The 15,118-nt window shown below is 36.9% G+C and overlaps 2 protein-coding genes across 2 annotated transcripts; one reads left to right on the forward strand and one right to left on the reverse strand.

Moving 5' to 3' along the window:
- Positions 1-464: 464 nt before the first annotated feature.
- Positions 465-5,445, reverse strand: LOC103964825 (autophagy-related protein 8). Its single transcript, XM_048569580.1, has 13 exons — positions 5,318-5,445; positions 5,146-5,224; positions 4,989-5,047; positions 4,803-4,875; positions 4,667-4,719; positions 4,321-4,451; positions 4,075-4,191; positions 3,466-3,549; positions 3,125-3,200; positions 2,958-3,010; positions 2,205-2,461; positions 1,951-2,133; positions 465-775 (listed from the first exon to the last, which is right to left on the reverse strand). Exons 1-9 carry the CDS (start codon positions 5,383-5,385, stop codon positions 3,166-3,168), a joined length of 699 nt encoding a protein of 232 aa, XP_048425537.1. The 5' UTR covers positions 5,386-5,445; the 3' UTR covers positions 465-775; positions 1,951-2,133; positions 2,205-2,461; positions 2,958-3,010; positions 3,125-3,165.
- Positions 5,446-6,380: 935 nt separating this feature from the next.
- Positions 6,381-7,587, forward strand: LOC103953613. Its single transcript, XM_009365375.3, has 2 exons — positions 6,381-6,878; positions 7,205-7,587. Exons 1-2 carry the CDS (start codon positions 6,446-6,448, stop codon positions 7,231-7,233), a joined length of 462 nt encoding a protein of 153 aa, XP_009363650.3. The 5' UTR covers positions 6,381-6,445; the 3' UTR covers positions 7,234-7,587.
- Positions 7,588-15,118: the final 7,531 nt, after the last annotated feature.

The raw sequence follows: 15,118 nt of genomic DNA on the forward strand, positions 1-15,118 counted from the left end.
TCGTACTCACTCTCTTTTTGTTCGGAAGTCCTCACACTCACTCGAACGTGGCATTTTTGTTCTATATTCCTTAACTCCATCCCCTTTTCTATAACTCCCTCTACTTCTATGCAACTTTAAGGGCACATTTGAAAACTCATCCCAATACCTCAAAAGTTAAGCGAAATAATCAAATAAAACGAACAAAAGTGCAAGGGAGGAGATATCTTGAACTTGATCCACCCTATTGTAGTTAAGAAGTTAGAATTTTTGTTTGCTTAATTTTTTTAATTGCCTTATTTGCCCTTAAATTGTATAGAAAAAATGAATAAAGCGAATGGACACACATCACACGAGAGTGAGTTGAGAGTCACTAAAAACAAAAGATAAAAAATTAGGGATGAAAAAAATATGATGCCTAAATCGAGGACCATTGCTATAATTAAGCTTCAGATATTTGAGCTTCCAAATTTCTTTTGGTCTAATAAAAAACCTTTTTACATAACGAAAACACCATGTGGCGGTCATGATTCTCTTACAATGATAGGCACTACAACAATTCAAGAGGCTAACTCATAATTTATGAATGAATGAGAAAGAACATGAGCAGCCGATCAACAATCATGACCGCCACATGCCAAGAAAGAGGCTAACTCATAATATTGTGACCGCCACATGCCAAATGAAAGATCAAGAAATGTTGTAGAACGTCATAACAGAAATAATTATCATACAGATCCAGTTGGCACACAAAGATAATCTCTTAAGTGGTTCTGAAAAAATAAATGGAAGTACCCTGCCAAAAGAAAAAAGAGATTTGATGCCGACATAAGACAGCCATCGGACAGAATAACCAAGAGTTTTAACGAAAAATCCACGGTACTATTCATTTTAATGGAAAACTACATTTTTACATTAAAAAGTCAATCCTGGTACTATTCACTTTATCCTTTATTTTGTCCTTATCATTATAACTCAAAGTTTTCAAATCTTTTTCATTAATTTTCTTAATAAACTAATCTTTTGTAAACAGAATCAAAACTATAATCGCTCACAGCAAATAGCCAACTTATGTAACCAAAAAACAAAAAAAAAAAAAAAAAAAAAAAAAAAAAAAAAAAATTAAGGAACCTTATACAAGTCATAAGCCATGCAAGGTTCACCGAACCACAATCCAGATCAATTACCACAATTCATGGGTCTCCGGCAGTCTGGTTCCTTGAAACTGGAATTCCAGTGTACCATGATATATATATACAATCCATTGATTTTATGGACTCTAATTTAATTATTTATGAATTCTTTTAGCACATGGATGGATGTAGTCAAGTTGTTTGCACAAGGAACCAAAGTGATATGTGTAACATTGCAAACTTACAACTCTATATTAGGTAACCATGCACCAGGGCCAAGAGCACATCAAATCCGATGCCAGTACGGCAGTACCGCAAACCCAAACATAAAAAAGATCCTAATAACTCTGGTTTTGGTAGACCCTACCATTCAAACTACGTGAAAATTTTTCTATTAACAAAGGTGGTAGATGTGTTTTAGTAAAGTTGTAAACACACAGAAAATGTAACATAAAGAAAGTCCCAGTAACTGCAATTCTGGGTGATCACAACCAATGGAAAGCCGCTATGCAACTGTGCACACCAATACGAAGTGAGACTTAATTCAGAGGTTAGTTTGTTATCTAGTTTTTTTATATCAGTTGAATCGGTGCCAATGCACGATATCAACTAGCATGCAGACCCTTTGATGTTTTGTTCCCAGACTGCAGCAGTGATTTTCTATTAAATACCATTGAAAGCTTGCATTCCACACGTCTGTGAACTTCAGAACCAATTACGTGAAATATAAAACCAACCGTAACCACCAAATAGAACCTAATAACCACGTCGTAGAGACGATAATAAAAAATCCAGTTGAAGTAACAAGAATCGAACAAATTACTGGAAGCGGTTGTACCATAACAAGGGATGCATATGAAAATCCTGAACCAACCGCATCCATGATGGAATGATCACAATCATGATAAATCCAAGTGAGGAAAAGTAGATAACAGATCTCCAAATCCAGTTGTTTGTCCTCACTTCACATTCGGAGAACAAATTTAAAGGCCATTGTGAAAAGAAGGCCACGCAGCAACCCCTGCATAAAATAGAATGATGGGTTTCAAGCCAGACCACTTGCAATTAATTTCATCTATTAAGAAAGCGTACCTGCATAATAATACAAATCTCACTTCATTTACTTTCCACTCAATCCGAATCCGAATAAACTCAATAAATTCGCTCAGAGGCAAATCGAAATGAACTTGGAATCTGCAGTCACAAACACAGTATAGGCAATAAATCTGTGTGCGAACCCCTTCACATAGACAAGCAATATAACTTACTTATTTCTCTTCCCTCTTTTTCTGACCGACTTCGTAACGTATGACATTTTTTTGAGAGGCACATCACGAAGGACGTGGTACCTGCAGTCAGAGACACACAATAGGCCATAAAACCATGTACGAGCCCCTTCATCTAAGATAAGATATGAACACAAATTAGGTTGGAGTTTGCCTACGCAATATCAAGCACATTTTCTTTTTTGCATGCAAAGGTCATATAATTACATGGAGCATGAAAATTGTTTGGTAGGAAGTCGTCGCTGCCTAGGCAGCTATTTCGTGTTAACCACGATGTAAATAGTCTTAGAACATCACCTGATGTATCACATCAATCACCCTTGTCCACAAGTTTTTTTATTTTTATGTTTATTTTTATTTTTATTTTTATTTTTATGTTTCGTTTTGTTTTCACACGGGACTAAATGCTATCTGTGGGCATGACAAAGTAGTACTGGCCTTTCAAGACGGATTTCGGAACGATTGATATACCGAAAGTATACATAAAACAAGGGACAATCCCATTCCATTATAGTGATAAACATAAAGATAGCCAAAGCCAAAGAGGAATCGGACTAACTTTGTCATCTCCAAGCCAGGAATGTTACTCCCTGCAAGCTTCTCAACGCTAACCTGCACGGAAGCTCAAATTTGAACAGGGACAGGGTATTATCTCCATTGAACGCATAGGAGGAAAAGAAAACGAAAAAAAACAAAACAACATAACGGATGCAGTCAAAAACTTACCGGGACAAGATCTGGTTGGCTATCCCTCAATTTCCAAGCATTTATAGTGTATTCTTTGTACTTTTCCAAAAATGACCTGAACATACATCAAAAGCATAGATGAGAAAAATAACGATCCCATTATTCCATTTCCATTGCATCGAAGCAAACGAAGACAGGTAAAGCACAAGGGAGCTGGAAACGCACGTTGCCTAGCCTTGTCCGGAATCATGTGCATAGGGGATCAAATTAGAACATAGTATCCATCATGCACACATAATGCATAAGTAGGGAGTAGGACGGACGTAAACATATCTAATATCTATATATATTAGATTCAGCTCAATTCTTACCATGCTAACCTTGTAAAATGAAGAGTTCCAATGGTTCAATGGGTCTCGGAATAACAGTAACTCCTGGAATCTTGCAGCTACGGAAAAGGTTCTCTGAAAATTTCAAACAACAAAACATGATCTTCACAAGAAGAAATTGTCTTCCAAAATAAAATTCAAACAACAAAAGATTCAGCCTTGCCAAACAAAGTGTATGTCACGTTTAGAACCCGGCAATACAAATTCCTTCCTTTGACATAGAGGCATATAAAATCCACAATTTTAATCCAATCCTAGAAGGGCCAAAACTCATTGAACTCAGGGTTGAAGAGTTAAAACATCGAAAAACTGGCACCACCACCACCACTACCACCACATATTAAAAAATGGATATTAATAATTGCGTTTTAGTAATTGCATAAAATATACAAATAACCACCCAGAAAAGTAAACAAACACATCTTGACAAAATGGAAGCAAAGTGCTCTCTAGGTTGAAAGCAATTACAAAGATGGAAGAACAAAGTCGAAAAATAGGGTTTTGGTAATTGAAAAATAAATCAATCATTTTATCTAAATAATTATAAATCCATCCATCCATCAATCGATCTATAAATTACATAGAGGTCTACATACAGACCTGTTCGGCTGTCCAGCTGATCCGGTTTTCCTTTGCCCTTGTCTTGTTCAGCGTAGGTGATGTTAAGACATCCATCATCATCCTGATTATCCTTATCGATTACATACATCAAGGTACCTGGGTGTAACAACATAGGAGGAAATTAGAGTTATTACCACAATTTGGGAACAAGATGGATGGATATCATTATGCTGATTGTCACCCTAAAACAAAAAAAATAAAAATAAAAATTGCTGCTCGGCTTACTGGCGGGAGGATCAGTGTTCTTGAAATAGAGAAACAAAGGCTTTTCCCATGACAATCCTTCTTTCAACCCGATTCGAATCCGAATAAAATCAGTAAATTCGCTCAGAGGCAAACCGCAATGGACATGGAATCTGCAGTCACAAATACAGTATAGGCGATAAATCTGTGCGAGAACCCCTTCGTCATAGACAAGCAATATAACTTGCTTGATTCTCTTCCCTCTTTCTTTCCGACTTCGTAACATATGACACACCAAAAGCAAAGCATTCGTATAAAAGGGGACAATCTTGTTCTATTCTAGAAATACAAATCAAGAAAATAAAGCAAAAGGATATCGGGAACTAACTTCTTCACGCAAATGTTAGGAATTTTACTGCTTGGATCCTTCTTCACATTCACCTGCACAGCACAAAGACTCAAATTACAACAAGGTATTTATTCATAGAGAAAATTAACACATTTGACTTTAGTCAAATTCTTACTGGTATATGATCTGGTTTTTTCTCCCTCAACAGCCAAGGATTTATCTCGCGCTCTTGGCATGACTCCCATAACCTGAACATAAATCAAAACCATAAATGTAAAATTAGCTAATCCATCAGTTCCACTGCAGAAACTACAAATCGAGAAAATTAAGCACAAGGGAATCGGCAATTAACTGCAAGTACCTATTAGGGAATAAATCCGCAACAGATTTTCCCTCGAGCGCAGCCTTCTCACGCTGAGCCTACTCCACAATCACATGCATAGCAAACTCAAATTAGAACAATGTATCCCTGGAATGTGTAGAACGTAAACATACTTGACACAACCTTAAATTCTTACCATAAGCTCCTTGTTAGAATAATCATTCCAAGTGTCTAACATACTAATGGGCTTTGATAAAATAAAAGCCCCTTTTATCCTACAAGCATAAAGTGAAGGGAACAATCTTATTCCATAGTAGCAAATACAAATCGAGACATCTAAAGCACAATGAATTGAGTTGAGAACTAACCTCTTCTTCTTGACAATCTTGCCAGGAATTAAGTCACTCGTTTCAGTGTCATACTCAAAAATACACATAAAAGGCTCAAATTAGAACATTGAATGACAAGGAAATGAACGTATCTTATTGGATGTGTCATTATTAAAAGTAGGATGGATAACAGCTCAGCTGCTGTTGGTGTTTAGCTGTTGCTTTCGGTCCTCCATCATCTATTGTTTTTTATCCATTGCTTTCGGCCCTTCTTCACTGTAAAGCTAAAGTTAGATAATAGATTAAGATTAGTGGGATTGGAGGTCATCATTATGTTAGAGGTCATCATTATGTTGGAGGTCATCATTATGTTGCTTTCGGTTCTCCCATATATGTTGCATCTGTAATGGTTTCAGATATGAAATATACATAAAAACATTCAATATGGTATCAGAGCGGGCATCATCCTGAGCCAGTTCTGTATATCGAATCTGCTGTGTTTATTTTTCAAAAACAATGGCAGATGGAAGTATCATTGCTTCTTCATCTGGAAGCGCTTCTGAAATGGATATCAATCCAAACCAACGACTCAGTTCAGTATTAATGAATGAGTTTAATTATTTGCCATGGGCAAGGGCTGTTAGTCTTGCTCTCGGTGGAAGATCCAAACTCGGTTTCATCAATGGCAGTCAACCTGCACCAGATGCTTCTTCTCCAGAATATGGAGGGTGGCTATGTAAAGATCAACTGGTCATGTCATGGTTGTTAAATTCTATGGAAAGGAATATTGCTGAAATCTTCAGCTATTCCGAGTCGTCTCTCATCCTTTGGACCACCGTGAAGGAGATGTATGGAAATCAAAACAATGCAGCTCGCATCTTTCAACTCAAGAAGGATATCTCCAACATACAGCAAGAAGGTAAAAGCTTTGTTCAACATCTTGGTTCTTTGAGAAGCATGTGGAATGAGTTAGATGTGTACAGACCTCACACAACTGATCTCTCTGTGCTCCTTAAAAGAACTGAAGAAGATAAAATTTTTCAATTATTGTCTAGCTTGAGCTCAGAATATGAGGATTTGAGAAGTCACATTCTCATGAACTCGGAGCTACCATCCTTCACTAGTATCTGTGCAACTATCCAACGTGAGGAAGTAAGGAGAAAAGTCATGAACAATGGTATAAAAACCAACGTGACAGAAGCTAGGGCTTACCTGACAAATGAAAAAAGATATAAAGGAAAAAACCCTTATTTAAAGTGCCTACATTGTGACAACATCGGGCATGTGAGAGACAAGTGCTGGATCCTACATCCAGAACTCAAACCTGACTTCATGAAGGATAAATCCGCACCAAAGACAAGTCGAGCACACCCTCGTGCCAACACTGCAACATCTTCATCTATCAACAATGTTGATACCTATCAACAGTTCACTGCAAATCCTGCCATCCTTTTAAATGAGTTCGCAGCGTATCTCCAACAAAAGAAGGGAAAAGAGGATGGATCGATTGATCATGAAGATGGAAGTACTACTGCATTGATGGGCAAATTTGCAGGTTTTTTAGCTGATGCTGATTATGTACCTCAGATAGACTTGAAAGGTATCGTAACTGCTTTCCAAACTGCTCTTAAAATAAATGAGTTACATGATTTTTGGGTTGTAGATTCTGGTGCCACAGACCATATGACTAATCAAATGTCAAAGTTACATAGATTTGAGAAACTACATAATCCTTCACATGTATATGTTGCTAATGGTGAAGGTGCTAGGATTGTAGGAAAGGGAAAAATCCACCTGATATCTGATCAAATAGAGTCTATGGCCCTATATGTCCCATCATTTCCATTTCAACTTCTCTCAGTGGGAAGAATCACAAATTCCTTAAATTGTTTGGCCATTTTTTCACCAAAAACTGTCATTTTTCAGGATTGTATAACCAAGAGGACGATTGGTGAGGGGTTTTACCTTGATGGTCTCTATTACATATCAAAAAGCTCTTCCTGTGGGTTCCATGCCAAGTCAAAGTCCATCCATACCTCCATTCAAGCTTCCACCTTGTGGCACCAACGACTAGCTCATCCATCTCAACCTATCTTATCCACCTTATTTCCTGACTTAGGCAAAGAATCAACCCACTGTGAAACTTGTCATTTGTCAAAGGCAACAAGACTACCTCTAGGGTCTTCGATGTCTAGAGTTTCTCATCTTTTTGAGCTTGTACACTCTGATATATGGGGACCAACAAATGAATCTTTTGATGGTTATAAATATTTCATAACTTTTGTTGATGATTATTCAAGAGCCACCTGGTTATATTTGTTAAAATCAAAAAATGAGGTGATGGAAGTGTTTAAGGACTTTCACAACCTTGTCAAAAATCATTTTTCTTCTAAAATCAAAACCCTAAGGTCTGATAATGGCACAGAATACATGTCCCAAGTCATGACTCAATATTTGAGCAACAATGGCATCATACATCAAACTAGCTGTGTTGGCACACCCCAACAAAATGGTGTTGCCGAGAGAAAAAACCGAGATCTCCTTGAAAAAACTAGGGCATTGATGTTACAAATGAATGTACCAAAACGTTTTTGGTCTCAAAGCGTCATGACAGCAGCTTACCTGATCAACAGATTACCTAGTAGGGTTTTGGGGTTCAAATCCCCAATGGAGATAGTCAAGAACAGAAAGATGGACTTGTCTCACCTTAAAGTCTTTGGATGCATCTGTTTTGTTCATGTTCAGTCATTACATCGAGACAAACTTGATCCTAGGGCAACTAAATGCATTTTCCTTGGCTACTCGTCCACACAAAAAGGGTATAAGTGTTATAATCCACAACTTAAGAGATTAATTGTTTCAAATGATGTTCAATTTCATGAAACTAACTCTTATTACAGTAAGTCTCTGGATAGTACAAGTCAGATGGAGATTATCTTGGACATGTTTCCACTGCCAAGGACTGAGATACTCAACAATGCGGGTGATCAAACTCACACAATGGATCTTGTGGCTCCAAATCAACCAGATTCATATGACGACAGCAACATGCCTGTAGAAGATGAAACTCTACGTAGTATTGGTCCTGAAGAACCTTCAGAAGAGTCTCTTCCTACCATACCTCGACGAAATCCAACTCGTGAGAGGCACCCACCAGCAAGACTGCAAGACTTTGTTACGTACAAGCTCAAGCACCCCTTATCCAACTACTGTTCTTATCAAAAGTTGTCACATAATTACACTGCCTATTTGAGTAATATATCTGCGCATGAAGAGCCTCAATCATTTCAAGAAGCTAACCAATCCCAAGTGTGGCAGCAAGCAATGCAGGATGAACTGCATGCACTCGATCAACATAAAACCTGGAGCATTGTGCCACTGCCCAAAGGAAAGAAGATAGTAGGCTGCAGGTGGATAAACAAGATTAAATTCAACTCGGATGGGTTTATTGAAAGACACAAGGCACGATTAGTGGCCCGTGGCTTCACTCAAACATTTGATGTGGATTACAAGGAAACCTTTGCCCTCGTTGCAAAGATGAACACAATGCGCGTACTCTTGTCTGTGGCTGTCAACAAAGGATGGCCTATGTATCAAATGGATGTAAAAAACGCCTTCTTACATGGTGGGCTTGAAGAAGACGTCTACATGAGATTACCACCGGGTCACTCTCAAAGTCATAAACAGGATGTTGTGTGTAAACTGCACAAATCAATTTATGGTCTTAAACAATCACCGAGAGCCTGGTATGCTAAGCTCAGTTCAGTCCTTATCAGTGTTGGTTTTGGAAGAAGCAATGCGGACTCCTCTTTATTTGTACGCTCAGGCACCGCTGGTACATTGGTTGTTCTTATGTATGTTGATGACTTGATCATCACCGGAGATAACCCTGAAGAAATCAAAGAACTCAAGCACTCCCTTCAGCAACGCTTTGCAATAAAAGATCTTGGTGTTCTGAGATACTTCCTTGGCATCGAAATGGCTACATCTCACAAGGGCTTCTTCCTTAACCAGCGCAAATATGTTCTGGATCTCCTTAAGGAAGCAAACATGAGTGATGCTAAACCGGTCCCTACACCTCTTGACATTAAACTTAAGGTCAGCTTAGAGGGTCAATCTCTTCCAAACATAAGTTATTATCAGCGGTTGGTTGGTAAGTTGATATACCTGACCATCACAAGGCCCGACATTACCTATGCTGTCAGTATTGTTAGCCAATTTATGCACTTTCCCACGATGAAGCACTTTAACCTAGTCAAAAGGATACTTCGGTATCTAAAAGGTTTTGTGGGACGTGGTATAATCATGAAGAAAAATGCAAGCACTCAGATTACAGGTTATTGTGATGCAGATTGGGCTGGCAATTCCATTGATCGTAAGTCTACAACGGGATTTTGCACGTTTGTGGAAGGCAACCTTGTCTCATGGAAAAGCAACAAACAAACTGTCGTTGCAAGATCCAGTGCTGAGGCAGAATATCGGGCAATGGCATCTACTGCGTGTGAACTAATCTGGCTCAAAGGTTTACTGTGTGACTTAGGTGTTTTCAATCATCAATCCATGTCCCTTTTCTGTGACAATCAGGCTGCAATGCACATTGCTTCCAACCCAGTTTTTCATGAGAGAACCAAGCACATTGAAGTCGATTGTCACTATGTTCGTACACAAGTTCAATCTCAGGTTATCCAAACGCATTTTGTAAGGAGCTCGGATCAACTTGCGGACCTATTCACAAAATCATTGGCCTCTCATCAGTTTCAGCTTCTTTTTGGCAAGCTTGGATCTATCAACCTTTTGGATCCAGCTTGAGGGGGAGTATTGGATGTGTCATTATTAAAAGTAGGATGGATAACAGCTCAGCTGCTGTTGGTGTTTAGCTGTTGCTTTCGGTCCTCCATCATCTATTGTTTTTTATCCATTGCTTTCGGCCCTTCTTCACTGTAAAGCTAAAGTTAGATAATAGATTAAGATTAGTGGGATTGGAGGTCATCATTATGTTGGAGGTCATCATTATGTTGCTTTCGGTTCTCCCATATATGTTGCATCTGTAATGGTTTCAGATATGAAATATACATAAAAACATTCAATATATCTAAACTACAATTCTTAATGATAACATATCACTGCATCTACTTAGTACCCCTTTCTCTTCTCCTCCACTACAGAGCATGTGAAAAAGTACATTGTCGCTCGTATTTGCAAGGTCAATTTCAGACATCAAGGCCCCTGTAACAGAGCAAGAGGGAGGAAGATCGTTATCCAAACCGCAGTTGATTTAGAATCAAGATGAATAGTATTATGCCTTAAAATACAAATTCCTTCCTTCGAGATAGAGGCATAAAAAAATCCACAATTTGAATGCAATCCCAAAAGCGCGAAAACTCATTGAACTCATCAGGGTTGAAGAATTAAAACATCGAAAAGTTGACACCACAACTACTACCACATATTAAAACATGGGCATTAATAATTGCATAAAACATACAATAACAACCCAATAAAGTAAACAAACATTTTCGACAAAAAAAAACAAAAAAAAAAAAAAAAAAAAAAAAAAGTAAACAAACACACCGTGAGGAAAAGCAATTCCATTCTCGAAAGTGCTTTTTACTTCCATGGCTACAACCCGAGTCTTGTCTGCAAAATTTTCAAACAACACAACACCATACTTAAGTATTTACTAACGTTCTAGGTTGAAAAGAAATACACTGATGGAAGAACAAAGTTGAAAATTAGGGTTTTGGTAATTGAAGAATAAATCAATTATTTTATCTACACAATTTTACATCCATCCATCCATAAATCACATAGAATTTTACAGACATACTCTTGTTCTGTATATCTCCGCTCTGCTCTGCGCGTCGTTTTAAATTCAGACCCGTCATATTAATGAGTTTTTACCATTTAAAACCTAAAAAATCAATCATCGTTGAAGAATAAATCATGTTTAATGAAATTGTCCCCCAACAATAACCTGGTTGATTGGTAGTCATGCAAATGTTTTAGTGGTAGAAAAGAGGGACAATCAAAAGCCCAGAAAAGATTTACCGGACATATTGAAACCCTAATCTCATAACCACCGGCCATTAGAGAAGAAAACAAATATTAATGAATTCTGATATATCAATCTACTGTGAAAAATTAAATCATATTACGGCTAGTGATCAAATTCCGAGATGAGGAGAGAATTTGCAGGTCTCCTCCAGTAACTCGACAATGTCCGCAACTAGTTTGGCAATCACCGAACTTTGAACTCCAGCCCGGAATATTTGAAGGGATGTAATTCTATTAAGCGTAGTTGGGTCTATTCAAGTGTGATTTTTTATATATTTAAAATATTTTATAAAAAACGTTATATTTTTGAAATTAAGGGTAAATTTTGGCTAAATATGATAAAAACCTCGTTGGAACTATATGATATCGGTTTAGTTCCGTGATTGGCTAAAAACGATAAAAACCGTGTTCACATATTATAAATTGTAATGGCTATTAACAATTAAAGATTTGTTTGTATTTTATGCTTATGCATGATTGTGAAAAATAATCATTTGCACACAAACAAAATATTGTGGCCAAAACTGTTAAAATTCATAACTGACCGGAAGATTGGGACAAGAGGCCTGATACAACTGCGGGCCGATGTAAGTCATTAGAGCTGATGAAATTATAAGGTTCTAAAGGATTCTAGACGCTAGTCGAGTGGGGAGTTGGGTGCAGCGGTTAGGCAGGGCCTAGATGGGGCTTAAGCAAATTAAGCGAATTTAAGTAAATTAATTATATGTTGTACAAATTGAACCTAAGACGTCTCACTTATCAGTAAAGAATACCACTAAACCGTAGTACTAAGTGACGCTTAAAATACACACATAATTATATTAGAATACATAAATTGCAAAATAAATGGCATAAATTATGAAGTATTATAACATATTGAAAACATGGGTAACAAGCATAAAATGAATGTTCATCCAAGTATTTAACAAGTTTCTTACATTTTATTGAAAACTTAAAATGCATAATGAAAGTTATCAATTTTCTAAGTCAAAGTTACGACCTAGGCGGGTTTAGGCGGATGCTTAAGTGGGTCTAGGCACACTTTCTATATTTTCAAACATCTAGGGACTAATCGGAACAGTAGCTAGCCGTCTAGGCAGCAGTAGAAGGAGATTTTTAGAACAATGGTAAAGAATTAAATTGGCAATGATCTCTCGATAGATTAAATGAAATTGGAAATACCTTTTATCTTATATCGAATTCAAAGTAACAATTAATTAAAATATCAAATCACCAATTACATCGAGAGATTCTTTAAACCAAATTCAATCTCGATTCAAGATGAATGTGAGTTCAAGATGAATTTTGCATAATTTAATATGGGTCCAAGATAAGAATTATCCTCGTGAGTTTGGCTCCAACATATATAAAGGTTTGTCTTCATATTTTAATTAATAAAAAAATAATAACGCAAAAATGATAAACATGCGGTAATAAAGTGAATAATGTCGATGACAAGAATGGAACTTGGTGATTGAGATATTTACTGCACAAAGAAGCCTTCCAATTTCAACTCTCATTTGACCACAGAAAAAAGGATGCCATGGAGTCTTACACGCATGATCATACCTTAGACCGTGGTCGGTGCATTAAGGAAAAATAGAGTCATGTTTAATCTTTAATGCTAGAGCTGATGAAAATAGAGTAGATACTCAAATTGCCATTGTCTTCTGATAGATCGGATGTAATTGGAAATGCCGAGATATCTCATATCGAATTTGAAGTAACAATTAATTACTATTTTTAGTTTCAAATCACCAATTACATCGAGAGATTCTCTAAAACAAATTAAATCTTGATCCAAGATGAATATGAGTTCAAGATGAATTTTGCATAATTTAATATGGGTCCAAAATGAGAATTATCCTCGTGAGTTTGGCTCAAACATTCAAAAGTAATATAATTTTTTATATATTTTTTAATTACTAAAAAAAGTATACGAGTGAGAAGGATAAATACACAGTAATGAAGTGAATAGTGCCAATGACACAAAATGGAACTTGGCGATTGAGATATTTATACTGCCCAATGTAGCCCTAAATTTCAACTCAAATTTGATCACAGAGATGTCATGTGGTCTTACACGCATGAACATGTCTTAGACCAGGATCAGTGCATTAAGGAAAAATGAAGTCATTTTTAATCATTAATGCTATTGCTGATGAAAATACAGTCGATAGGCAAATTTTTCATTCCTACGTTTTCAATTAATGAGTGGTACAATGGACACAGAAAAGACTAACATGTCCTCCTACTTGACGAGGGGATAGATGGACTTTAACGATAAAAGCTAAAATGGTTATTTATGAAAAAGTTACGTATTTACTTTACTAGAGGAATGACAGTATGCTTTATATATGTGATCATAACCAGGTATTACTCGTATTCTTCGCATGTCATTATTGGTTAAGATTTTGAATGAGATTTCCAACCATTCTTGTTATGCTACGTGATATTATCTATTAATAACTAGCATTTACCTACATATTTTGTGTGTATAAACATATTCTTTTAGAAAATGAGAAGGAGAGAGGGAGAGGGAGAGAGAGAGAACGTATGGGAGTGGGAGGTTTTTCTTTCTGGAAGCATTTTTGCTCACCACTATTTAATGTGGTATATGCTCACCACCCTATTTATCACCGTTAGATGAGTTTGAATTTCGAGATTCGTGTAGTAGATAGGTACAAATCTCAAAATTCAAACTCATCTAATGGTGATAAATAAGGTGGTGAGCATACACTACACTAAATGGTAGTGAGCAAAAATGCACCCTTTGTTTTCGGGTTTTTTTTTTTAATTTTTTTTAAAATATTAGAAATTTTTTAACATCACAGGCTTCAATAAAAAACAATAAAATTTGAACCTGTGACATTACATTATTGCCCATAATTTTTTTTGTGTGACAAAATACTAAGTTGTCTTTTCACCATCTTTTGGTTGACAAGGAGGGTTTCATTAATTAATAGAGATATACGTTCAAAATTTTTATAAGATTTTCGACCATTCATGTAGTGTCAAGTGTCCTTATCCAATCTCCCGACTTCCTGATATTTCTCCATAAAAACCCTTCAAACCACCCCATTTACTCACACCAAACCTCACTTCAACCACCACATCTACTCACACCAAGCCTCTTTCATTGTTCCTACTCATCTCATTTCATAGATTTTTAGAAAGAAAAAAAAGTTCGCTCAACCATGTCTAATCTTGAAGAGGTTTCAAAAGAGTCCAGAGCAAGAAAATGAGAGAGAAGATGAAGAACGAAGGAGACGTGCCCACTACCGACTTCTCGCAGGCCGGCGCTGGCTCAGGCGTCCTCCATCTCGGCACTATCGCTGATGAGGCTACTCTCATCTGTGAGGTGTTGCTGAAACTGACGTTGACCGCTCCACCACCGTCGTCGTTGATGGCCATCCGATATCCGGCGAGACCTGGCTATGGTTGCTCAGTGAGAAGGTTTAAGTCAGGGCTAACCACTTCATAGTCGAGGTTGCATCGAGAGATCTACACCACTACGATGTAAGCCCTTATTCTTCCTCTGTTGTTAGTTTTGCTAGTTTTCATTCTTGTTTTCTTGCATTATTTGTTCGTTTGCATTCGATTCTGTTTTTTTAATTTTGTTTTTAAAATTTGTTTTACATTTTCCTTTTAGTTTTCTGTCCTTGTTTTTGAAAACTTGGCTCGAAATGTGGTTTTGGACCCAAAAATGATTTGGTGCCCTCAAAACATCTCTGCGACTCTGGAATCTCGTGAACTTTTCACTTTTTACAATGTTCAAAAATATTT

Source organism: the organism of the source record quoted next, unplaced genomic scaffold (assembly GCF_019419815.1).
Source record: "Pyrus x bretschneideri cultivar Hongxiangsu unplaced genomic scaffold, Pyrus_bretschneideri_v1 Contig5, whole genome shotgun sequence".
Lineage (NCBI taxonomy): Eukaryota > Viridiplantae > Streptophyta > Magnoliopsida > Rosales > Rosaceae > Pyrus > Pyrus x bretschneideri.